Source organism: Struthio camelus, chromosome 1, assembly GCF_040807025.1.
Source record: "Struthio camelus isolate bStrCam1 chromosome 1, bStrCam1.hap1, whole genome shotgun sequence".
In the NCBI taxonomy this organism is placed as follows: Eukaryota; Metazoa; Chordata; class Aves; order Struthioniformes; family Struthionidae; genus Struthio; species Struthio camelus.
This window is the reverse complement of record NC_090942.1, coordinates 41,472,448-41,500,086: the sequence shown is the minus strand read 5'-3', so window position 1 is coordinate 41,500,086 and position 27,639 is coordinate 41,472,448. Positions and strand designations below refer to the sequence as shown.

The 27,639-nt window shown below is 40.2% G+C and overlaps 1 protein-coding gene across 2 annotated transcripts; it reads left to right on the top strand.

The window, feature by feature from the left end:
* On the top strand, positions 1 to 21,794 carry TSPAN8 (tetraspanin 8). Of its 2 annotated transcripts, none has more exons than XM_009669589.2 (9): positions 1 to 149; positions 3,609 to 3,678; positions 8,633 to 8,695; positions 11,184 to 11,312; positions 11,961 to 12,035; positions 12,120 to 12,227; positions 15,762 to 15,911; positions 17,988 to 18,071; positions 21,503 to 21,794. In XM_009669589.2, the coding sequence occupies exons 2-9, from the start codon at positions 3,619 to 3,621 to the stop codon at positions 21,554 to 21,556; spliced, it is 723 nt and encodes a 240-aa protein (XP_009667884.1). In that variant the 5' UTR covers positions 1 to 149; positions 3,609 to 3,618; the 3' UTR covers positions 21,557 to 21,794. The 2 variants fall into 2 exon arrangements, with proteins under 2 accessions (XP_009667884.1, XP_068791736.1); XM_068935635.1 differs by having other exon boundaries at positions 132 to 240.
* The last annotated feature ends 5,845 nt before the right edge of the window (positions 21,795 to 27,639 follow it).

The following is a 27,639-nucleotide window of genomic DNA, read 5'->3' as shown; positions in this document are numbered from 1 at the left end:
AGAGAGAAGGAAGAAAGACATACAAGAAGATGGGAGCCTCACGTATATGCACTGCCGGAGTGAGAGAGGACTGCATATGCCAAAAGAAGAAAGATCTTACAAGTCTCTGACTTAATCCAAAAAAGATGCCGGCTGCTGAGGACACTGAGGCAAGAAAAAGGGTCCAGGTGTATATTACGCATGTTAAATGTCTGTGGGAGCATGGGAAAACAAAGAGCACACATATATTTCTTATGCTAGGTAAGCTGAAGAGTGATTTTTTTAAGGATCCCTGCAAAATCTGTGTACTCTTTATGTCGCTATTTCTGAGAAGAAAAGGAGCTGTTCAGTGTATACCCAGAGAGATATAAGGATGGTGCTGCTGGAAAAGATGTGCATAGCAGGGAGCCTGGGAGGTGGGTAAGGGCTGGGGAAGCTGGCGTCCCACACCCCTGGGCGCTGTGCCCCGGAAGCCCGGCAGAGTGAGGAAAGCAGAGAGGAAGGAGGCTGAAAACATTATAAAACCAAGCGCAGCTGCTTTGCAAGTGTCAAAGCGGCGGTGCTTTCTTTCAGGGCCATGACAGGTGTACTGGCATTTTCTTCCGCCAAGATATCCCCATTCAACTGTGGTTTCTTGCATGACACAGCAGGCAAAGTCATGGCAAGCGTCACAGGAGCCGCCCCGCCGCCAGGAGCTCTGAGCGCTGCCTCAGAGGGCTCCCACCCCACGCTGCACCCAGCCTGCTCGCCGATAATCCCGCCAGCCTAATTTGTAAGGAGGGGCAGAACGTGAGCAGGGTATCGCTGCTTCTTCACGGGGCAAAGCTTTCTCCGGCAGTCTGTGGCAAAGGCTTTGTTTTTGGGAGGACGTATCTCATCGTCTGAATGGTTCGGAAGAGGGCAGCGGGAGCAACGTGGCACATGCAAGTCAAATAGCGGCTAAGATCTACAGGCAAAATTTCTTGTGCCATTTCTCTCACTCATTCACATCTCCTCTTACCTACACGTCCTTGCAAAATAGGCACCTCAGTTTGCAGGTACAACTGCAAACATTTATAACTGTGCCATTGCATTTATAATGTAATGTGAAATTTATAATGTATTATAACATATAAATACATATAAACATATAAATTGTAATTACAGCTTCCCCTTTCTTCTTCAAGGCCTATTAAAAAAAAAAGCACTGTATAGTCAGGGAACAAGAAACGATCTATGCCTAGAGACGATTTGAGAACCTCTCACTTAACGGAAGCTGCTTTATGCTCTTAATTTGGGTGGCGGGTTTTTACTTCAGGTACCATTAAACATAGGTAGGAAACATCTAGGAATTGTGGCAAATTCAGATACTATGTTTATTTTCAGCAGGCATACTTAGCACACTGGAAACACACTAGGAAATACATTTAACATTGATTTTGTTTCCTATTTGCCATCTTAGAAAAGGAGCATCTGTCAGATCCGAGGAAAGTTGTTTTTTTGCCAGAGAGATCAGTAAACATAAAATGTACATAAAAGCAAAGCTGGTCATTTTGTTTAGGCAATGACAGCTCCATCCTTCAAGGTTTAGGAAGAACTAGATTCTTACTGGAACTTGCTTGTGTTTCATGTTCAATAGGCGTATTTAAAATATATATATATTTCAGAAGTTCTGACAAATTATTTCCAGAGGCAAATTATTTCCAAGTCTTTGCACACCCTCTTGCGAAGGGCCAGTGTGTGCATGCTCCTTCTACCCTCACAACTTACCTCGGAGAGCTCTCATTGAGCACCTGGGCTAAGCATTTCACAGAAAACGATGCTTATAACTCATAAGTATCTACTATAATTGCAGCTTTTGGTACGACAAAACGCTGTTTCTGAATTCCTCTGACGGTAAACTTCGTTTACTAAAACTGTTGGTCTGATTTCAGACTTATCTCTTCAAATCCTATGTCGTCTGTGATTCTTTTATTTCCCTTCATGGCTCTTGTCATACAATTTTATATGGCACTTCAAACTATTCTCATGATTCATCTGTGGCTATGGCATCTCTCCATAAAGACACCCACATTTCTCAACTTACTTGCTTGTTGAGTGCTTCAGATCTAAACCATACCACACAGTTGTTTCTCCCAATCCATACAAAATCTGTATTTCATGAGTGCAATTTTTTTTAGGAACATTCTCAGATTCAGGGTGGATATTGTGAAATAAACTAGTCAGACAGCCAATCTCCTAGAGTTAGAAAAAAGGAGAATTACTCCAGAAAAGAGCCTGGAAGGTTGAAGGCAGGTATGCAGCCACTCATTAAAATGGGAACAGTCGTATCTGTTTAAATAAAATTAGTGAAAGTGACTGAAGAGATTCCAACACATCACACCTTCATTAAAAGCCGCTTTAGCGAGCAGCCAGAGGAAGTTGTTTTCAGTGTAGAGTAGATTTTTGTGGATCTTACAAAAGTGAGGCTCTAAGTTACATCTTTTTGTCACCATCTACAGGTGTGTTATATACTAACACTTTCCACTTTTTTCAAATACAGACAGCAGAATTGGAAAATGCAAACTGACAGTGAAGACTAAAAATTGGGCTTGTGCCAAGGGGGCTTCATAAATTAGTTCCGTTCAGCATGTCCCTAATCTTTCTCATTTAAAGCCTTTGTGCTCACCTACAAAAATAAAGCCTATTTTTTATGAGGAATGCAGGGGAACCTGGGTCTGACCTTTATCCCTCCAAGGACTGGTATACTGGACTTCTCTAGAAAATGATCAGATAGAAAAGATAGAGCAATGATACTTTTATGTTCCCCTGCTGATTTCTAGTTTGAGGAACACAAAAGAAAACAAATAAGACATAAAACAAAACTAATGAAACAAGTTTGTTGCTTTGTCTTCTGGGATAAATCTGAATTCTTTTGCCAAGAGGTATCCTGCGTCTGAAGCCAGAGTCGTGATCGCTGTGCTAGCATTCACAATACTTCTGGAAACCTGCACAGCAGGATGTTTCATACACCACAATGCTCAGGGTCCCAATTTGGTGAGGAGGAGAAAAAAGATCTGAAGTAGACATCAGGACAGAGGTAATGGCTGCAGTTTCCTTGCCCCGTCTTCTGCAGGGATAACACAAACCCATCACTTTATTCTGGCTAAATATCTGGAGTATGATTGCAAACAGGAGTGAATAAATTTTGGCAATGATCAGTGAAAAATGAAAGAGAGCAAGCACTGTAACTTCAAAGCAGTAAGAAATGCAATCATTTCCATCTCTTAAAAGCAGCTCTGTAAAATGTTTCTATTTCCACTTCCCTTTGTGTTGAAACTGTGACTATTGCTGCAGTATCTGTTTACCTTTGGGGTGTAGGACAAGACTAACAGAACCATAAAAAAGTACAACTCACAAAGATACAACGAGAGTCTGGAGACTCAGCGATAACACCTGGTAGTTCTTCCCCAGTGCTCCAGTTAATATTTACCTGTGGTGTATGAATTGTTTAAATAATTATATCTGCCTTGGTCTCCATTTTTGCTTTTAGCAGCAGAGCACAGTGCATTTGGCTTGGTCTGAGAGGTTTTCTGAAGAAGCGGGAGAACCTTTTTATTGAGGACAAACTCTTACGAAAGCTTCTTCTGCAATTCTCATTTTTATCTCAGGTTTTTGAAAATGGCAGGTGTAAGCCGCTGCATGAAGTATTCCATGTTCATCTTCAACTTCTTCTTTTGGGTAAGTTGATGTTTGAATTGTTATTAGTGATGCATGAAATGTGTTCAAGGTTATCTGAAGGCTGTAGCTGAGAAATTGTAAAGAAAATAGAGGGTAAGTGGAACCAGATTCTAAATCAGGGAGAGAATATGTTTAACTTTTGCCCTTCCCTTGCCCTTGTTCTTTCAAAATAGACTTCCCTCCAATTCAAAAGTAGAATAGCCCGGAGTCTGTCTCTCTGCCAGTGACGCACCCCTCATGTCGAGGGACATCATTCATTTCAGTTACAAGTCAGGAAGACACTCCACGTAAATGAATTGTTCTCTTGCTTTTATTGTCTACTGTTTGCATCTAAACCGCAAAATCCTGAAAGTGTAGTAGCAGCAGCAGAAAACCCCCTTGCATTGTAGTCTCTTACTTGATAAATGTTTTTTTTGTGTCCTTCTTTGTGGTTCTCTGTTGCGTGTTCAGTTTCATACTTAGTTTTTGACAAGGGACAGTAAATGTTAAAATGGTATGGGCTGGCAGTACTACCAATGGCTGTACTAAATCGCCCTGGCCTGCATTCAAAACAGCACAGCAGGCAGCTTTTTGAATGCAGTTTGAACCGCATTTGTCTATTTGTCACATCTCAGCTGGTTTGCAAGAATTTTAGGCCTTGGAAGTTTTGGAAAGGTTTGAGTTAAAAAGCATTTTTCTCATGGTTCAGCCTCGCTGTCAGCTTTCCCGCCAGAGATTTGTTAGGTTCACCAGAGGTTCACTGAAACCAGAAGCGAAACTACTAGCCACAATATGGGATCTGCCTCAAGGGATTTTTCCTAGTGAAAAGGTGATACCTTTCAAAAGGGACCGCAAACAGTAGCCCTAGAAAATTTGTGGCTAGCCAAAACGAGCAGAAGAATTAGCAAAACTCTTTGATCACTTGTAGACCTCACAGGCACATTCCTAACTGGCCTGTGATGATTTATAAATTTGAACTGCCTCCCCCCTCTTCTTCCTCCACCTCCACCAAGGCAGACTGAAGATATTTGATATCTATGCTGAAGCTTTTTCTGCAACAGTACTTAAAAGGGCCCATAAGTATATGACTTAGAATTCCTGCTCCTCTAGACATTTTTTCTATTCATATGCATCTGTATTTACTGTAAGGTAAAGCATACGCAAACCCCTCAGTCTGGCATTAGCAACGCCCCAAACTGCTTCTGGAGTGAACATGTGAATAATGCCCCAAGACTAAACCTCTAGTGACAGCGCAGGTTTCCTAGGAAAAGACACAGGACATGACCCTGGGAGAGCCATGAAAGCTCCGGAAACAATCGGGCCTGGAACAAACCTCCGAAGCCTGCTTTTATGCCAAAGGTAGCAAAATATCTGCTGTTCTGCGGAGGAATATGGTGAGAGTGTTTGATGTGCATGCAACAAGCCTGGGTGGGCCTAAGAAATGCGGCTGTTTTAATGTTTTTTAAAGGAAGGGGTTTAGCACTGCCAAGGTAGGGAAGAACAGACCATGGTGCAAGCAGGCATATATGCAAACAGAATGCGATTAAACAAATTCTTTAATTCATGTTCCTGTCCCTAATCTCTGGAAAACATTAAATTAAAGCACAGGGATCAGTGATGTCTTTATAAGCACTGCTCCCACGGTTGCTCTCCCTCGTGTACGAGGCAGTTGACAGGTGGAAAATTAAACTGATACTGGAAAATGAAGGTGACTTTAACCTTAACTAGAGAATAGCAGCTGCTGCATATTTACATATTTTTTTAGCCTTTTGTTTTTAGCCTTTTGAAATCTCTCTGGGAGTGTCCTCTTTTAGGGGGATTAGGAGTGTGCTTCCTGGCTTTCCTGTGCTTTTTTCTCAATGACTCTTACAGTATATCCCGAAGTGTCTAAGCCCTGGACTAGACTAAGCTAAATCCACAAAGAGGCTTTGGCTTCACCATCCTCAGCCTCAGCTGTTATGTGACTTATGCCCCCAAGGAACCCACAGCCCCATGTTGGGTTTCCATAGTTTTGTATCTTCCTGATGTGGTAAAAGCTGAGCGTGAGTTTTGAAGATATATGTTTTGGAGCTGGGTACTTACACAGAGCTCTAAATGTCCTTAAGTTAACCCTTAAGTCAGTCTGGTATATTAAACCTGACACTTAGGTCAGATTTCTCCTCTCTCCCTTCTGCAGAGCTTGCAGGCTCTCGAGTCTCACCTGCTGCTCTCACCCTGTCAGCCTCTACTACTCCGCATCATTATTTTTTGCACTAAATATTGATCATTAGTTTGGTGCGGTCTTAGTAGTAGTAGGGTAATCTTTGATCAGTTGTTGATATCAGTTCAGACAGGCAGTCCTACCTACAACCAAAGTGGCCACTTCCCTATACCCTACGTCAGAAAAGAAACTGAACCCCTTTGTATCTGTAAGTAGCAAAGCAAACCTAGCAAGTTCACAGAGCCATCACAGTGCACATTCTCCGTAAGATGTTTCTAGTGCTGTTAATTTCAGGTATCTCAAAAAAGTATTTCAGTTAAACACTTTTCCCAAAAGGGACCAGGCTTGCATAAAGCCCCCTCTTACACCCTTAAATTGTCTGCTTCAAAAGTCTGTAGCAGTGGAGGGGATTCTGCACGGGCCTGGTATTCCCAGGAAGGGCAGAGTCTTGGTGCACTGGTCCACTGTCCTAGCAGGCTTGTATGAGCTAGTATTAACTGAACTAGTCTGTATTTCTTTATTGCACCAAGACTGAAGGACTTGTGGGGTACAATAGACCTGTTCCTGGACAGTTTATGAGACTGTGATGAGGTAACTGATTCCCGGTCAAGGCTTGAGGCAAAACTATGTTAGCCATCCAGTTTTGGGAAAACAGGTGAGGATCTGTTCAAAGAAGCTCTTCCCCCTGCTATTGGAAAATACTGGTTCATTAAAAGTGTAACAGTTCCCTGAAGTGTGTTTCTTTAACTTAAATTTTATTTTAGGAAAGATTATTAGGATGGAGTATTCCATAAAAATTGAAGAGTTCTATGTTGTCCCTTTGGGAACGGAATATTTTGATTCATTATTGAATTTTTTTTTGTGCATTATTATACACTTTATATTGTATAATATTCAGAGAAAACCACAGGAACAAAATATCAAGATTTTACTGAAATGAAGCAACTCTATTTTTATATTTAAAATATATACACCTTATAGAAATTTTATTGATGATACTCCTTTTTGAATGGAGGAAATGCATACTGTAGAATTCTCATCTAACTGGCAAGTTCCTTTACATTCAGCTTTATTTATTTCTACTGCTGTGCTGTATTTTTATGGGAGTTCCTATACCTATAACGTTCCTATAACGACTAAGTCAGTGGCCCAAATTCTGTTTGGGTTTGTAGCAGTTGCTACAAATATGCAATATTTGCAGATATGCAATACGAATGCACTAGCTGTTTCAGTGGAAATTTTCACATTAGTGAGCCCGTATTGTCTGGTGTATAACTCCACTAGTGTTGCTGAACATATAGTGCTGCTGAGCAAGACCCAAATATAAAGTCATATGATACCATCAGTTTCTGGGCAGATTCAGTGGGATTGAGAAGATTTCAGTGGGGAGTTCTAGTAAAATTTGATAACATGATATAGCTGTCATCAGTTGTACAACTTTCTTTTTCATGTTTATAATGTACTTATAGGAGCTTTACTTAGAGCAGGAAAATGTGTGGTACTCATGTTTGAGTGTTGGCCATGTTCCATATTAAATAATCTGCTAAAGTCATTACAGTCTTTGATGCTGAATATCATATGAAACCTTTTGAGGGGGAAGTATTTTTTAAGAAAAATCATCTAAAACATATACAAATAGCTCATTTAATTTTGAAGGGTTAGGAATAGTCCCAGTCATCACAGGAAGTGCATATCATCACATTTCAGGGTCATTTATGACTTGAGCATTAATGACATACAGGAAGATAATAATGAATATGATGAGACTCTGGTCCTCAGTGATTCCTCTTTCCTGCCAGTCCTCTCACAGCCTTTACTCATGTTTAGCCTCTTAATTACCTGTCTCCCACACTTAGTAATAAAGAGAAACACTATGAGAATCATCACAGACAAGGTTAGGAATAAAGTGACTGGCACGTAGTGGAATGGTACATCAAAGATCAACAAAATAGGAGCACAACTAGTGATAAGAGAACGTATCCGGACCCAGGATTCATCTGTCCTGACTTTAACATCTTAAAGCAAGTCATTCCATGCTTCTTTTAAAGCCAGGGTAGAGAGGCGGATACCACCAGTGGGTGATTTAGCTCATCTGAGGACACATGCCTGTGACAGGTCTAAGGAGTTAGACTTAGATGTCTAACTTTTACATGTACAGGACTGAGTAAGATTATTTTCTGTAAAAATATCATGGGAATAATAATTATCACAATGAGCAGTTTAACGGAGAAATTGTAGCTCCTTATAGCTCCTATATTCTAAGGAGTGGAAATGGTTGATATGACACAGCAGAAAGACTTCATTTTGAATTTTTCCTGCTTGTTTTACCATGGGAAGTAGCTTTCTGGAAATATGTCCTGAATAATTCTAGAAATAGCATTTATACTAATATCCCTTATCAAATCTCACGCATTTCCATTATGCAAGAAACAACGTTCTTTACAACTATGTTATATCCATATTATAGCAATTTATATCCCTCTCTCATCTGACAGAATGTCTCTGTATTTTCCAACCACATGCATAGATCATCATTGAAATGTGGATTCCTCTGGGATGGAAACAGCAGGGTTTTGGTGCATAACTGAAGATTTAACTCTTCTCGTGAAGTTTCCTGACTATGAATCAACGTTCTATGCTCTAGCATTGGATGTTTTTTTCACTTTGCCAAATAAATGATTTCAACTTTTTTTGCCAGCATCTGGTGCAACTTGAGGGCTGAATTTTAATCTCAAATTGCTCATCTTTCTAAATATTCTTTATTTTGTCCTGCAGGTGTGTGGTTGCATTATTTTGGGAGTCTCTATATGGATACGTACTAACAAAAATGCTCAGGAGGTAAGTGTATTCAGTCTTACCAGACCCATGTAAAACGTGGAAGCTACTGTATACATTTTCATTTCCCATGATCATTTACACAGATTTGTTATCTTTTTGTTGAGGTGGTTTGTGTGAGTAAAGAGTAATGCATTTTATGATTAAGATTAAAAAAAATAGTACAGGTAATCAGATTAATGTAAGTACAGACATGTGACCACAAGAAGTGTCACCTAGTGTTACTAATGGAAATTCCTGCAGGTGCACACTGATTTCTGTTAGAAAATATGGGGCTCTTTCTGCTACAATGAAACTAATGGTGGTTTTATTATTGATTTCAGTGTTAGAGAGAATAAGAAGGAGCCATTCACCTCCTAGACTTTTCAATGTCTTTCCCCAATAGAACGGCCACATATATTCTTAAGGATGCTTCTATATATTTTTAGGGAATGTTTTATCTTTCTAACTGTCTTCAATAACACAATATGTTTCCCCTGGTAATTTTGAAAAGGAGTAAGGATTTGTCCCTTGTATTTTTAACAGCTTCTTAAAAACACCTTGTCCTTTTCACCTGTGTTTATAGATAAAGAAAGAGTTTTAGGCATCCAAAAAAACTTTACTTAAGATGAAATTTTCCTAACCCTCCTAGAAGGGTGAAGAAAAGTCCCTGAGTTCTCCTCTTGGATTTTATCTGGGTCATTAAATTACTTCAAACTTGAAGACATGACTCTCCCTTTCTTCAAAGCTAGGAAAAATGTAGTCCTGAGGTGCTCTTGAGCAGCTGGGCCTGTTTGTAGCAAGGCTCCTTGTGCCTGAAGTTAGCCTGGCCACCTCTTGCCAGCTGTGCTCCCAGTAGCACTGGTGTCTTGCTCACAGGATATTTTCTGTCTCCCTATAGTGAAGCCAGTTCCAGAGCAAGTAGATGCTTCTCTAAAAGACTGCTGTGCAATTTCTGAATCTTGTTCCTTTGTTATGGAAGAACAACCAAACTCTAAGATTTAAGCAATATATTTATTTTTGTGAATATGGACATATAAGATAAATGAATCTGAAAATTTGATTTGCATACTTTCATTTCTAAAAAGGCTTTATGCCCATAGGCGTGCAAGAATGACCAGGTGTGTCATGGAAGCATTTTTTTCAGATTTCATTTTCACTGACTTCATGATGACATTGTGACTTGGGGTAAATTAGGTCATGTTGGAAAGCACTGTCATTGTGTACTGCAGAAGAGGAAGAAGGACAAGTCTCACTCCCCATCTCCATTTCAGTGAAGCTGAAGTTGCCAGACGTGCCAGTTGACCATCTCCAGGGGTCATGTCCAGGATGATGGCTCAGGTGGTACAGTGCAGCTTGAAAAAACAGAACCACTATTTTTCTTTCTTATTTCTGGGGGGAGATTTCGTATTCAGAAAAGCGTACTTAAGAGTGTTCCAAATTGCTTTCCTGAAGTGACACCGAGTACTCCCTAAAAGCTGTGAAATTAAGAACAGGGGCCAAAATTGAAAGGATTTTCTCTTGGTTTTGCCTCTATGCAGGCAAAGCTCCCATTCCAAATCAATGTATGTTTTGCCTGAGTAATAATTGAACAGACCATAAGTATTTGGCTGTAGATGAATAGGGCTTTCTAAGAATAAATAACAGGAAGTACAGTCCAACTTGGAAGGGGAAAGAACAACACATTCTTCAAATTATGCTTGTCTATATACCTTTGCAATTTCCATCAGAAGATAAATGTGACAACTTCCAGACATTTTTGCTAATCTTGGCACCAGCCACATTGGAAAATATTCTTTGAAGATTTTTTTCTCCATTTTGGCCTTTGGCCTCAGACAGTCCTGTGGGAACTGAATAATTTGATATTTAATAATACTGAGCAATATGAATTGCCTAGTTGAATGTCCCGCACATCAAAATACAGTTCTCCTCTTTGAGGGTAATATTAGAGATCCTGCTTTAAAAAAAGGTAAAGGTAAAGAAAAAAGAAAAAGAAAAAGAAAAAAAGAAATCTGCATTGGAAATATATCTAACTTTTTTCTAGTATATCCAGCTTAGCTCTCAGAAGTATTCTCTCAGGAACAGCAACAGAGCGTGTTCCTGGCCTTATAATGACAAACAGAGGTTTTGTTTCTTGAACTTTAGGTTAATGTAGGAGAGATTTCAAGAAAATCAATTTTGCTACTTGCAATAAAGAGCAAAGATTCATCAGCTGAAAACAAACTGAAAGCTATTCTAAAGACAAGAGATCTTTATTTACTGTGTAAAGGTGACTTTCATCTTGTGCAGAGACAAAGACTCTGTGAAAAGCCAGGTTCTACTGAGCTCCCCAACAAAACATTTACGAAGGTGCAACACATAGTTTTGTGGGTTTTTTGTATGGCACAGAACATTTCCATGATTGCTAATCAGTATATATCTCAGTTATGAAATAATTCTTTTGTTCTGGAGGTACAGATATTTTTAGGAAGAGTTTCTTGTAGCTGAAAGATTGTTTCCCTTTTCTTTTCAGGAGCTCCAGATAGACAGCAACATGTTTGCAGGGGTTGATCTACTGATAGCTGTGGGCTCCATCATTATGGTCCTAGGATTTCTGGGGTGCTGCGGTGCCATAAAGGAAAGCCGGTGCATGCTGCTCTTGGTAGGAAGCAAAAACCTTCAGCTGAACTTTTACAGACCAAAGCTACATTTGATGGATAAGGTCCTTGCAAGTAGCCTTAGTTGAGGATGGGGGCATTTTTGTTTAATCAAATGCTTATTTATGATTCAGATTATGAAATGTGTTTTCATTGCTTACCTTGTGCTTGAGACCTGCTCAGTTCTAGTGCAGAAGAAAGGATGGGTGGCCTCAACAAGAAAATGAGGTCCAGAAAGCGTCTAGCATGCCACCAGCTTTTTCCTTATCCAGCCATTGCTAAAGTTCCTGGCACCTGCTACCTATCCCATTTCTTCTCCTAAATTCCCAGCTACTACCTCTGCTACTCCTCCCAGAACTGCCTCTCTGTCCTGCCTAACATCTCTTATCTACTCGCTGCCCATCATGCAACTACTCTGACATGCACCTTATATTGACCATCCATGGAAAATCAGGAACACAGTCTGTCTTAAACACCCCCTTTTCTCATCCCTCCAAAAAGAAATAACTGGAGCAGCTCTGACTAGAACTTCACTTCATTCTGCCTAAATGTTTATTCAAGCACATGAGAGTTTAACATTCACTTAGAAGAAATGATCTTATCTCGGTAAAAGGTGTTATAGTTTTCTCCACCTCTGTTTTCTCCACCTCTAGTTTTTTATTGGACTGCTTCTGATCCTGATTCTTCAGGTCACAGCGGGTGTTTTAGGAGCAGTGTACAGATCTCAGGTACAGTATTATTCTGAATTTTCTTTGTAATCTTACTAGAGTTTTGTTTCTACAAAGAAAATAATATAACATTTGTACTTGCAGATTGAAACAGCCTTTAACAGCACGCTCTCGGATACTATTAAGACATTGCAAAGCTCTACAGAAGAATCAAAAATGTTTCAAGAGAAGTTCCAGAAGTATGAGAGAAAGGTAATTAAACTATTTCAAAGGACAAGGGTTGTTGTTATCCATCCAGTCTCTAGCATTTGTCCATGCTTTATTTTATGACTACTGTGCCAAAGATTTGAATTTCATTCCGGAGGATGGGGCAGGACCTGACTTAAATACAAGTTAAAACACTACACAAGGAGTTTCTGGCCTCTTTACATGGCGTGGGCTTTCCATGATGATTTCTTTGCACGAAGGGGTTTATGAGAGAAAGAGGCGCTCAACATGCAGTGAATCTACTGATGTGGGTTTTGTTGTGTTTGAAAAAGCCATTTTCTCTATTGCATACAGAGAGGACGGCATTCTCTATGACCCAAACTGGGATTATCTGAAAGACTAGTTCTAGAGGAAAGAGTCTGCTAATCTGGATAGCTGTATGTCTATGGATCATTTCCTTGTGTTATCTGAGCATCTCCATAGTCTCAGAACAACTAGCTGATTTTTGAGACTTATGCATTGGGAAAAGGTTTCTTTCTCTTTGTCTATATGTCTGTGTAGAACTATTTTATCAGCCTGTGTGGCAACTCCAAATATGTTTCATATATTTTTATGCAATGACAAAAAATACATAGGATGATGTGTTAAACATCTGGGTGGTTAATTTGCAACACATATTTGAACTCTGGAGTAGATGAGGAAAAGCCTTTAAAGGCACCACAAGCTAATGAAGTCTGAAGGTTATACATATGCGTTCTCCCTAAATCAATTTGCCAAGTTCAAACTTCCCACTACCTGAAACCCCATAATTTTGCATCAGTGATTATAAATTCCTAAGTGCACTTAAAAAAATTATAACTCTCTTAAAACAAAAAACGTAACCAAACAAAGGTCCCTTCACACTGGAAAGTGGCTATAAGATGTTATCAGTTCCTTCTTCAAGACCACGTGCTCAGCACCCCAGCAGGAATGCTCACAGGGTCTAAGGAGCAGGCCTGTGGGGTTTGGAAGCCCTGTAATTGCTATTGGACCTTTACAAACTCTGCATGTGTTTGTATTTGCTTTTCGTGGTTCTTCTACGCTTTGCCAATCTAGCAGCCTTACTGCAGGTCACTAGAGAAATTTGTGCATGTGTTGGAGGAAGGATAATTTTAAGGCTTGTAATTCTCGGTGGAATGCGATAGACCAAATGTGTAGTTTCAGCTAGCTCTCAGGAACCAAGGAATTGGACTTTGCATCTTGGTCATAAATCTACTGATTTTTACGAGACTGTTGTGTGGTGCTAGAGCTGCCACTCTTGCACAGCTATGGTTAGGCCAGTGAAAATTATATATTTTATAAAGTATAGGTTTTGTTCTAGCCATGTTTATCCAAAAGGTGCAGCTGGCTTAATATACCTGTAGCAAGGAGTTTTCCTCTGGGTGGACTGGGATGCTGACTTTTTTCTCCTTTTCTAAACTTTATCTGGGCCTCCTCAGAGCTTCAATCAGATGAACCTGTGCAAGAAATGTTTAAAGATTTCTGATCTCTGTCTCACGTTGGGAATAAAATATAAAGTAACACTTCTGGTTTTTTGTTCTGTATTTTCTTGAAAGCACTGCATAAGTTTGCAGTGTCCAAAGCTCCCTGCTTTCTCAGATGCTTGGATCACTTTCACATAAAGAAATTGGCATCTGCTTTGGTTTGATCTGGCGATGGCCAGTTCTTCTAATGCCTGAAATGTCTCAGCAGTATTTCCTGATCTCCAGAAAATCTTCCTTTCCAGCTCAAATGTGAGATAAGAAGATGGAATGTAGACCAGTTTGTTTTAGCTGCAGCGTTTATATTTCTTTTCAGTAGGATATGAAAGATAGAGTTATTTATCACTTACTGAAATTAGCCTTCTTATTTTAAAACAAATAATCTTCAATCCACTGTTGACACAGTGGCAGGCATTTTTATAAGGCCTTTATTAATGACAATTCTAAACAAAGGATTGTAACATTTTAACAAGCTCTGCATCGCCACCTTCCTATTCTTTCCTAGCCTGGGTTCATCACTTCACAGGTCCTTAATGAAATGGTAACTTGGAGCTGGATGGCTGCTGCTGCACGGGAGGGCTCATGTCCCCATCCAGGGGACGCTGTCTCTGCATCTGGTTGCACACAAGCCTGACTCATCACTGAGGGGATGACAGGGCCTGGTCTCCCCTTACGTATGTCCCCAAGTAATGAGATTGCCAGTTAAATAAGGTCTTTTATGAGAAGGCTGCCTGCTACTTTGTTAAAGCTTTCTCTTCTGGAGGGAAATTGCTCCTTCACTGTTATCTTGGTACTGCTCCCCATCCTGTACTCTCGAGGCAAGAAGGTTACTCCAGGGCCAAAGAAAGCTTTTGGGATGTATTTCATTTGGAATATTCTCGTGCTATGAAGTCATTAACTGCCATGTTTTACTGTGCAAGAAGGGGAAAGAAAACATAATACGAACGAGGTTTGTTTTCCCTGTGCTTATATCTGTTCTAAACTCTCTCACCTGCAGGACACCAGAAGGTGGACACTTAGTGCCTACCTCGTCCTGTATATCACACAGGGAATACCCTTGAATCTCACTGACATCACTGATAGTGTAGGCCTCTGCCATCCTCCCAGTGGACTTTGATGGATAGGCTTTAAAGGGCACATGTTTTTGAAGGCTGCTAGTGTGAAAGGAGAGGAAGCAAGAAATGATATTTGGGTGGCTTATATTTCTTCTCCTTCCCCATTCCACCTCCAGCCCAGTCCTCTGCTTCTGAGCCAACTTATTTCTTCTGCTATAATAAGCAGTTCCCTGGAGGGATGAGTGAAGGGTGAGCAAAATGAAAAAGCCCATAATTACTATATTAATTTTTAAATAGACCAGGATTGCTTTTATTATGTCCCATGGCTTTGCTTTTATACAAAACAACATGAACATTTCCAGCAGCCTTTTAAAAGAGGGAGGGCCACAAACCCAAATCTGCACCTCTGAGCTTTAGTGGCATGAATAAAGTGGAACCTGAAATGAAATTGCACCTGGTTTAGGTTTCACAGACCCCAAATGGAGCCCTGGCCTCCTCAATTCATTTCTAATTTAAAGGGTAAACCATTATTCAAGGTGGTTATTTTTCTGGATTTCACAGTTTTATGTGCCTGAATTTTACTTTTTCAGCCTGACTTCTCAGAATGTGATTTACTGTAGATGTTACTTACCACATGCAAGTATAACCTGCAGAGAAAAGACTTGATTCTGAAAAAATACAATACCCAGCATTGTTCCATGCTATATTTGGGCACTAACAGTTATTACCTTTATAGTAGGTTTATGTTTTTTGAGCCCTGCAAACTGGAAATCTGGTGTTTTTCCTTTTTTCTTTTTCTCACTTGTGCATTCACCGTTCAGATAACTGGTAGGGAAATTTAGAGGGTATTTGAGATAGGCATCAATTTGGGAAGATTTCCACATGGGAAAAGATGAAAGGAGAATTTCTCCTCCTTTGTTTCTCTCGACTCCCTTCCCTACTCTCCCCTCGCTGCAAGTCATCACTTTTTTTTCCTCATTTCCCTATTTCCTCCTTTCTTGCAGAATCGTTGCTGTGGTTTGCAGAATGGACCGGAAGACTGGGGAAAAAATTTTAATGTTTCTCCTACTAAGTATAAAATCTGTGAATGTGCACTAGAGAACCAATCAACAGACCTCTGCACCTACGTTCAAGGCAGATACATTTATAAAACGGTAAGAAAAATACAATGCCCTACTCTTCTTGCCTAAAGAGATTTTAATTCAAGGTTGTCTTTAGCAGCAGGCACAGTCAGCACTTCTGGTTTACTACAAGAAGACCAAGTTTTGCCTTTGTTTCCTTAGCCAGAATTGCCCCCAGTCCATATTACCGTGTGTATATGAAATATGCTGCTGCTTCCTCTTCCTGTAGTGCCTCTATTTCCGCAGTACAGTGCAGTACTCTTAGGATCTCAGCAGTCTGCCTGGTTACTACAGGTGAAAATTGCTATTATGGCTCTGGGTTGGCATGTGCCACTTAGCCAGGGCAGCAAGTCAGCTGCCCGTTGGCTCTCCTTGCTCCCTCAGAAGGTCATGGTCCTCCTCAGTTTCATTTTGGTGGTAGACATGTTGGCTCAGATTTTGACCTAGTGCTTTCAAAGGGCTAAGGGCTATTGAAAAATGAACTAATTAAATACAAGACCTTTGTTTTGTGATAGTTTTTTTTCCTAAAAATATCCACATGCATTTTGCAGAATCTGCTGGAAAGAAACCTCACATGATGTAGGCTTCCTGGCAGCATACTCAAAGTGTAATTTCCTACAACTGTGGCCTTTTGAAAAGCTTGTGATAATTAACATAACAATAAGGCAAAGCGTCTGGTGACGGACAACAAAGAAAGAGTACTCAAAAACTGGTGGGTGGGCAGCAGAGATCTCAATTAATTAATTTCAAGATTTATCTGTCTCCTCATAAGGAAATTTAGACTCCATAAATAAAAAGCACATGCAAAAAAATGGAGAACTAGCACAAAATAGCTGCATTTTTTGAATGCTAGTGGTGTGAAGTTTACCAATTTCTGCATCTAGCACAAAGCAGATTTTAGCAAATGCCCAAATTTGGTTGTATGTAAATGCACAGTTCCTGGGCCAGATCTTGCCTGCACACTAATTTCCTCCCTACATAGTCCCACAGAAGCAAATACTGCTTTAAAGCAAGGGAATAGTCTCGTTAAGTAGAGGGTGCCAGAAAAAAGTCTGAAAATAAGTTGTACGCAAAGAGGCTGTTTTGGCCACATTTTTATGTCTTTGTGGCCTCAGATAAACCCTCAAGGGACACATGAGAAACCACTAGAGAAATTACTGCAGGTGCAAGACAGGTATGGCTCACAAACATATACACATTTCACGGTGGTGTTAGATGTTAGTAAAGCTCTTGTGATCCAGGAAAAATGATTTGAAACTCAGGTTAGTTTTAAGTCAACTTAAATGAGAAGCTTTCTAGAAGGACTGGAAGGAAAGAACCAATGTGTTTATTGTGAGGGAGTAAATATGGTGAAGGAATATGACTACACGTTGATTTAGAGGGAAGGCAGATGTAGTGTTGGAACATTGCTGTTTTGATGGATTTAAGCCATACTTGGCTTTCCCTACAGTTTGCAAAAGAAGTATTGTCAATGCCTGGAGAATATGTAGTCATTACAGGAACAGATGTATGCACTTATTAAAAAGGAGAGTAGCTCCGCATACAACTTCAGATCTGATTACTCGCTCCTTCCCAGTTCCAGACCATGACCACTAAACATTTGTCAAAATTAATATTTAAGCTTGGTTTCATATGCAAATATTGATATGAGCCTGATCCTAATAATAGACTTAATTGGAGGTCTCAAATCCAAAGATCAGCTTAGCGGGAAATTGAAGTTCTCTTTCAAATCTGATCTCTGCTGCATGGGCCATTTCCTAGCAGTGAATGATTACCAAGTGAAAGTAAGAATAAATGCTTCTTTCCCTGTCAACTGAAAATCGTGCAAACATTAGGCATTATAGCCATATGTCTTAGTTTGAATTTGTACATTTCTATGTTCAGCTACTAAATTCACATTCCTATATGGGAAGGCAAAGACTAGACATCTGTCTCAGAGCACAAGGTATGTATAGCTGTATTCTTTGTGTTCGTTAGCAACAAGCTAGAGTAAATTCAAATAGCCTTTTTTTTATGGGGAGAAAGTAGAATTTAGAGGACACATTTCTAATAACCTTAGGATAATAATACTGCTTGCCTATAATTAATCATTTTGTCTTATTTTTTCAGCCTTGTGGAGAGCTGATAATCAAATATCTTAAAGATCATATGGTCATACTTATGGGGATTGCATTTGGATTGGCAGTTATTGAGGTACCAGTATATACCACTAAAATATTTAGTAGCTGACAAAAAATATATTCTACTTCAAAATGCACTGGGAGTGGGATTAAAACACCTGGCTTGCTCAATTAATAGACAAGGGAAAACAGCCTTTAACTTCAGCCATAATCTTACTGTTATTTCATATAAACCATATATGGTTGCAAAGCTGATTGATAACTTCAGATGGGATCAGACCACTCTGTTGCCTGTATAAGCATATCACAAGGAACTTTTCCTCCAAAGATGATAGCCCTAGAGCCAACTGTGACGTGAGTGAGCCCTGAGGATGCAGCGGTGTGTAGATTCTAGCCCCAGAAATACACGAGGCAGAATAGCTGATCTTTTCCTCCTCATTCCTTTCCTCATTTGTCAACTCATAAGAAAACTTACCCTTATGGGATTCCCATGCAACTTTCTGATGACCAAAATACTTGTCTGAGGATACAAACTTCTGGATAATCACCTTATCTGAGCTGACTATCTGTCTTCTTGCAACTTTCTATATTGACTCATTGTTGCTAGGTGGAGCCTGAAGTCTGTTGTCTTCTTTTTTAATTTGGTCATGATTGGACTTGAATCAAAGCTTATTAAAGTCAAAAGAAAACCCTCCTAATGGCTTCCTCAGATCCTGATTGATGTCTCTGATGTGCCTTTAATAAGAATTCAGTTCACTCTCTCAACCTCTTTTTATCCATGCTGTGCAAAAGCTCAGCGTAAGTTCTCTTCTCTTTTTTTGTGAGTTAACCCATTTTCCAGGAGGAATCCTCAGCACAGCTGACACAAGTGACTTCTCCCGTGTCTGCTCTGGATAGACTTTATGGACATGGATGCATTAAGTTTGGGTCCCCATGTTTAGAACAATTCTTTCACAGACCTCATTTCATGCCCTATGGCGTGTGCGCTTCGTGCTATAAAAATACCACTCTATCAGGTGGTTGTATAGCCCCTTCATTATTTTGAGGAATTTACATTAAAAAGAAAAGAAAAAAAAAAGGAAGAAAATTTGTTTTGGGGCCACACATGTGCCATATAGGGCTTAGAGGAGACACGACCCAACTACGTAGTATGCTGCAGTACTTCAACTAGCATGAATATTAGCCAGTCCTCACCAGCTGGCCTTGGAGCTTTCCCTTCAAGACAAGAGAGATAAGGCTAAAGACTAATTGACCTAATTCTTCATTAGGAAATACCAGGCATTTATAATAGTTCAAGCCAGTTATGTCTTAGTGGTCCTTAAACTGCATATTTGTATCATGGAGAAATTATGATATGAAATTATTATTTTGAGGGCCTAATGTAACCATCAAGACGGTGTGTGAATGTGCCTGAGTGCACACCTGTACTGCTTCATATATTCCTGTATTTAAAAAAAGCAGAGTATGTATGTGAGCTCTTTCTTTTAATTGCTTCATCATATACTGAAGAAAAACATGCAAAATTTTCCCAAAGACAGGAGGAAAAACAGTGAGATTATCCGACCAGCTTCTTGATAATTGATAGGCTTTGATTAGGAAAAAATGACAGATATCATCATGTTACTTTCTTCCGTCATTTTTCATTCTTTTCACTATTCCTTTGTGGTTTCTGCTCCCCTCCCTAACAAGTGGATGTTTGAGGTAAAAGCAGAACGACAAAGATCATTGTGCAGAGTTCAATCTGTTATTCAGACTGAAAACTTCTTAACATCATTGGCAGAGGATTGTTCCTCGTGGTCTAAGAGTGGGCAAGAGCTCCAACTCAAAAATACATTTCCAGGAAAACGATAGTAAGCAGGAAAGTTATGCAGCTGCAGTACTGTGAGATGACATGCCACTAACTTCTTATTTGGCTTCAGCTTAATGTTATTTAAGGCACTATTCGTGGGGGGTTAGGTCTCTTGTCTATATGTAGAGTTATGGGGGAAAATACATATCAATATTAAAAGATGGCCTTTAAAAATATAATAGAAGTGTAAAATTGCATATATATCCAGAAAGTAAGTTGTAAGTAGCTTTAACTCTAGTGACTGCAGTTACATGAGTTATATCCTTCAGTTCACTGGCCATCGTTCTTCCCTGTTGTCCAGCTGGCAAATTCTGTGGCAGCTGCCTGTCCCAATCATAAAAGGATTAGAAAACTAAATGAATAAACAATATGAGGAGAAGAGCTTCAGCTGGTACAAATAGTCAGCTGGCAATTTACACTCTCTAAAGATTTGTCCCTTCCAAAGATAGATTAACATATTATGACATCTCAAGTAACTGCAGATCAAAGGCTACATGCTTAACCATATCTCTCCTCTGGAAATAAATAAATAAATAAATAAACAAACAAACAAATAAATAAAAATAACTAGACAAGAAAAAGGATTCCCTAGCATTCCCCCTCTGCCTGCTGCTTTTTGCACCTTGTGGGCTGCTAATGATTTTAGCTCGCTTTATCAGTGGAAATAACATTGAGAAGGGTGGCCCAGTTTCACTTAGGCACAAGTGAAAATACAGGCATGATATATCAGGGAAGCTGTGATGGCTTATTCCAGCTGTGAGACTCCTTGTCTTCCTTCTATTCCATATGTTCTGTATGCTCTCCACTGTCTCTAACTTGAATAAATGAAACATCCTGGTGCACATAGCTTCATAAATGTCATTTGGCTACTTTCAAGTTTTTGTGTAACACCTTCACAGACTGATTAGTTTCAAATCCAGAAGGAAGCTTTCTGATCTTCTGATCTTACCAGCTGTCTGCCACAGGCTATGGAATTTCACCCAGTAGTTCTCACTACAGAGATGATCATACTCAATCTTATATTTCAACCAACAGCTTTTTTTGTGGATTTAGTGTTTCCATCCCAATTATCTTACTGATAAATGAAAAATTGTTGCATGATCATTTGCCACTCAAAATGATGGGTATGTACATATATATAGATGTTTGCCTGTGTATGTATATGCATGCATGCATTTATGCATATATTTACAAAGGAGAGAGTGACAGCAGAAAAGAAGAATTCAAAGACAAAAAAAATCTTAGTATATGCAATGGAATCAGAAGGTTCCTTCAACTTCTTAGAAAATAAAAGATTGAATTTTTGTCCAAGTTGCTTGAACTTCTGTGTATGTGCTGCTTCACTGCAGCTAATAACTGCATTTAAAAAAACCCAGAATTATAGGGTTCCCCATCTACAGGAGCAATCCATCTTTTAAAGAAATGAAAGTTTTCTATCTGCAGTCTTACCTGTGGTAGATGCTGATTTCATTAAAATGGCAATATTCTAGAGTCATGTTCTTTAAGAATTACATTGGAAAAGATCTTCTGCATAGCAGAGCTAGCCTGCATGTAAATCCAAGACATTTGCAAACAAAATGTTCCCACTGTGTATCAGTTGTATCCTGAGATTTCCAGAACTGCCAAGTAATACCAGAAATGACTTTATTTTCCAGATTCTTGGTTTGGGGTTTTCTATGAGCCTGTATTGCCAGATCCAGAGAAAATGAAACTGTGGAAGTGTCAGAACAATGTCACCAGCCAAATCAAAACCTTTATAGATAGAAGGATATTTGCCTTGGCATTTTCAGATAAATACATGCATGTCCCAGACAGCTGTTCTGATGAAAACAGCAGCCCTTGTGCACACAGATACTTCACAAACTGCAAAATGATCTCCTTATAATTCATAAGACTTAATGATGTGAATGTGAATTTTTATTTGCAATAAATGTCTTTGTTTATGTTTTTGATGAGTTTATTTTGTCTGAAGATAGCATTGAAGTCATGCTGAGATTTTGAGTTTACCGTACAATGTGTCTACATGGGTGTTACGCCACTCATAGCAGAGTCGTCTTAAACAGCTGCAAATGATACTGCAGTGATGGGCTGGTTTAGGGAATTACATTATTCCAGGCAGCTTCGCTTGTGGGGTAGGGTTTTTCTTTACTATTGTCATGGGTCAGTTGGACACACTGTATCGCATCATGGACAGGGTTTTGTTACTTGTGAGAAGCAAAGATACTTACTTTCATTTAAATAGGGAACCCGTATTTCCCTTTAGGGATGTTTAAAACAATATCCTCACAGCTGAAATGGTCACGGATAGGTCTATACGAGGCTTAGATCACTTGTAGGAGTTGGATTTAGTGGCACACGTTTTGCAAATACGCATCAAGGGTGAAATCCAAATGCGTGTTGAGACAAGACTCAAGCAGAATTTATGTGGGCAAGATTTCACTGGGAGTGACCAAGACAAGCAGCAGGCTGGCAGCAGAGAGCACGGCTGGCAACACAGCAGGGAAACATACGTTCATGCCCTTGAATTCTGCACATCACTTGAAAGTGTCCAGGCCCTGAGGGCACCGATAGCCCTGCTGGTCCCTGCCCGCCCCCCAAGGGCCTCCCCCCACCCAGCCCGGCCCCATCTCAGCCTGGTCTGGGGCCGTAAGCTGGTGCCCTGTGATTCCGCAGTGGTGTCAGCTCCAGCCCCACCATGACCCTGCCCCTGCCTGGCCACGGGCCCTCTGACCCCCCCACCCTGGCCCCAGCCCCGCAGCAGAGCCTGATGCCTCCCGGGGCTGGCACTGCCCCCCCCCTCCCCAACACTGGCCCAGGGAGTTGCTGGCCCCCTCGGCACCCTGCAAGAAAGTAAATGGAATCAGGGAACAGAACTTTTTTCAAGGTATGAAGATATCTAATGATGCCCATTGGGATCTGTTGAGGTTTTCCAAAGCGAGCAGGTGGCCTCAGTCTGTGAGTTAGGGGACTAGTTGTTTCCTCATGTCCCATTAGACCGCTATTCTCATCTTTACCAGCAGCTTTAAATGTCTTTACCCAGCTGGTCTTAAGGGAAAACTATATACCATACTTTTCTACTTTAAGATTCCTCTAGCGCCTATGACTGTGCGTCAAAGCATGCGCAAACTGCTCCCAACGTGACAGAGCTAGGCAAATCATGCCGGTGGAAATCTGACTGAAGAAAGTGAGAATTGTTTTTTAATTGTCTGGACAGGTTTCCTTGAGAGGAGAACTTTGCCCATGCCTTACACTGAGAGGCCCAGGCTCATGCAAAATTCAGCTGCAGCAATCACTTACTTTTAAAACATATCCAGAAGAAAAGGTTTTGTCCCACCCTTTCCCTAGATTTCTTACACCATTTGGCCAAATAATGAGATCTGTTTTCAGAAATTCATGCCTCCCAGGAAAGTTCTCCAACTACCAAACAATTCTGGCACTTTCCCTTCCCTCTGCTGAACCTTGGAGACAGTGCTAAAAGAACGTAACTTTGTTGAACCAGGGAGAAAGCATGACTCCATGGCCCAGTCATTAGGGTACTCACCCAGAAGGAAGGAAGGAACGCTACGTTCTGGTTCCTGCTCACCTTGATCGTTTTTTGTTGTGTGTGTTACCCACGATTGGAAATCCTTCAGACAGTGGTGAGAACTGATACTGAATCAGCCAGATAGTGGGGCGGCAGCTTGACTCCTGGGTTATCGCTGCAGAAAAATTTGGGAGTGAAAGGGCAAAATACAGAAAGAATTGCATCTTCCTCATCCTCCTCCTTCTCATGAGAAAGAATGTTCTCCTCTTTGACTATAGCATTCACAGAGCTTGCCATAGAGAGAGTTCAGAGGTCTGAAACCCTAATGGACAGACATGAAAAGGAAATCACAGCTCACCTTTGTTCCCAGCAGTGGTTAGCTTCAGGCAGCTGCAGACTTGCCGAGATAAGCACGCAGGTGGGGCTTTGTCATAAGCATGGATGCTAGGTGGGCACAGTGTAGGTAGGCTAGCTTGGACACCAATCTGGTCCTGTACGCTACTCTAGGGAAGACAAATGTAAGGTGTTAAGATGTCTAAATTTTGGTTGTCCGCAACCTAATCCCTAGATACCCTATTCTTGCATCAGAATAATGATACATGATACATTAGATTTTTTTGGCTGAAACTATGGTGCCATTAATATCAAGAGCAACAAGTTCATTGTCTTCAGTAAGGAACTTTGAGACAAGAGTTTTGTCTGCAGCTAAGGTGAATAGTTCTGTTTGTTTTGGGAGTTTTTCTTTATTTCCTAATGCTCTTAGGAGTAAAACTGAAGTACTATGATTATAAGCTACCACAACTCTTTAGATGGGATTGAACCAATAAAGCCATTCAGAAGATTACTAACTTGTTGATGAAGTGGATTTGCTTCTGAAACATGTCTGTTGCCTTTGATGTTACACAGCTTCTTTACATGTAATATTCTGTAGCCTCCTGAAGTGTTCTCTTTCATTTTTATATGGAAACAGAAAACACTAAGGGTGACCACTGTAGCATACAACAAAGAGAAATCTATCCAGATGGGATTCAGCTGGCCGTATGTACATCTCAACAGTGTAGAAATTCATGTCTGAGCTGCCTATTTAGACTCCACTTAAAATCAGTGCAGAGAAATAAGGACATGTAGGATGCAAAACATCTAGTTGTAAAATAGAAGTCCAAAGAAGTTAGATGAATCATTTGCATTGTAGATACATAAAGTTAGGGTGTATGAATTCCACCTCCTCACAAGACTGAACGTGTTAAAATCAACAGAAGCAACGGTCAGTCAGGAAAGGGCATTAGTATTATATTCCACAAGGGTGCCATAATTACTCATTGATTCACTGATCTTTTTGATCAGTCATAATCCAGCCTGCTAGAAAAAGATCCCACTTGCTCACCAGGCTGGCACGATGAGATTCTTCTGCTGTGCAGGAATGTGCCGGTCAGAACCACGATGTGGCAATAGAGATTCCAGCACCACCAAAACAACTCCTTCATAGACTCCTCATGGTATTCTTATCAGAGAGCACTTTGCGTTAGCAATTGACTCAAAGGAACAATGGGACATTTTTTTGAGCCCACATCCACTTTTTAATCATGATGTCTGGAATCATTAAAATGGAATTTGACAATAAATTCTCAATGGAACAATAAAACCATGAGGGTTTTGTGGGGCGTGGGGGGAAAGGTTGTTTTTGCTTTTGCACAACAATCTCATCCAAGGTTATGTTCTTCTCAATGTTACCCAATAAAATCAAGCATACAGAAGAAAGACACACAGCCAAGACCTTAGCCCTTTTGAAGAGCAAAGGCACAAAACATACATACATCATAATAATCTTAAATAGTGTAAGAAAAGAATGCCTTTGGAAGAAAGGCGATGAGTCCCTGCCTTTGCTAGAGGAGATGAATCCCAACTGAAAATCATGCCTATTTAATGCAAGCTGGTGATTTATCATGCCAAAGCCAAAGAACTATTTAATGGCAACAGATCAGACATTGCACCTGGGTCAAACTATCTCCAAAGAATAATTTGTTGCATCATGTAAAGGATTTTTGGAGAATGTGTTGTTCTCAGAAGGGATTACATTTTTAGGGGAGAAAAATACAGAACATGAACAGAAAAAGAAAAAGTTATAGTTTATGGTAAAGTGTGAGTCAGTAAAGCCATGCCAGGAATACCATAAACATAGAAGGGAGAATTAAAAGGTCCATTACTGGAAAGAAAATCAACAACAAAGAAAAAGACAGAGACAGATAGACAGACAAAGGGAAACCTAATTTTGAAAATGAAAGAAAAATCAAGCAAAATAGAGAAGTTCATTAGAAAGAAAAAAGAGTAAAGATATTGCACTTATCAAGATCTGATGATCTGTTGCACTCAGCTCCGAGGGAGGGGTATATGGCACTGATCCACGTTTGTGTCCTGTCTGTCATGCTGAAAGCCAGTTCAACCCATTCTTCAGGCAATGTCAAATCTCCCCCAAATTTGACAGGCTGTCATGGCCCCTAAGAAGCCACTGTCACAGCTGGGGGTCACCAGAGCCGAGCCTGGTAGCCAAAGGCTGACTCTAGAGACAGCTCTGCCAGCTGTATCGCCTCCAGCAACACCGGCAGAGTTTGCCTGAGGAGCTGGAACCACTGGATTTCCATCTGGGAAGGGTCCTAGGGCACTGTGAATCTGGCCCAACTATTTTTAGAGGCATGATTAAATAAGGCAGCAGGGTTTATTTTTAAATTAATATGGTGGATTATCAGTTTAAATTCTGAGAGAGGATTGAAACCACAAAATTAAAAGCCAGATCCTTGGCTCTACTATAAGACCTGTCCTGACTGCTTAGCCAAAGGTTTTTCTGCCATAGAGGAAAACTCATCTTCTTTAAGCTGATTTAGGCTAGATTCAGCTCTCTTAAATCTAGGGGATATTTGACTTTGAGCTGTTCAGGTCAGCCAATTACAGAGCAAATACCTAACCCTGCTGTGGGGCCAGAACTGAAAACTACCCCTGCAAAGGTTCAGGCTGTGGAATCTGCCAAAAAGCCGTTCCGCCAGGAGGGACAGAGCTGTCCTGATCTGTGGAAATGCTACAGTAGGACTTCATTCAGGGATCAAGGGAGGTTTGGATCTTTTCTGATGTTATCCACGACAATTTGCTTATTCTTGATAATTATATACCAAGAGAACTAGCAGGTTTTTTCCCCCTGTCAATAGCAATGTTCTCATCCTTTCACTGAAGAGCTCTCTTTTTGTGCAGTGGTTTGGATTAAATTGCTTTTTGTTCTTTTTTGTTCTTTATTGAACTGAAAGCTGACCCTTGGTTTATTTTGCAAAGTGCTGAGCCTGCCTGAATTTCTTGGGGAGGTAGAGGGGTGATGTCATTCACCACTGGATAAGATTGAATCCTTTATCTATCTGAACTTGGACATTGTGGAGGAATGGGAAAATCGTGCCACTCCCTTTCTCAAATCCACTCACATATTCTTCTTCCTTGTAGCACATATTCTTTTTCCTTGTAGAGAATTACAAGTCTTCACAACAACATCCCTTCACCCCTAGATTTTATAAAATTTGCTAGAGCAGTCCAGTTTTCTTTAAAAGACAGGAACCAGGGAGGTGGAAAAGGCATGAAGGGATAACAGGCAAAAGCAGTCCTGAGGCAGAAAAAAGGATAAGAAAGGGGATAAGAAAGATGTAACATTATTCCTTCCCAAGCTGCGAGAAACTCAAATTCAGCGGGAGTACTTCATCAGAGAGTCTCCAGTTTCTTCACCTACATTAACCAGTGCAAGTTTGGAAAAGCCTATTAGACCCAAGTTTCATGAAGACTAAACTGTGCTAATGGACTTGCAAACACAAGGTCATGCAGGTAACTGGTTTTTGCCACCAGGCACCAAGTATGGGCAAATGCAATAGACTCAGACTCTCACTCATGTGCTCGCTCAGCCCAGGCTCACCAGACAGTCTCAAAACCTTTCAGCATGCCAGCTATTTACATTGAAACTCTGTGAGCTTGTTAACATAAGAAGGTTAATTTGTGCAGAAGGTTCCAGGGATTGAATTAAAAGGATCAAAGTGTCACTAGCTTCAATTTGCTATTAAATTAATATAATGAGACTGTTCCTAAGACTGCATTTTTGTAGTACTTGCTCTCTAAGAGATTTGTCGGGCCAGCTAAACTCAGGTTGCTATATGAATATTGACTATTTTGTTGCTGTAATTCATTTTCTTGCTTAACTTTTCAGTTGAACATATTATTTCACTGTAATATAAATGTTTCCAAAAC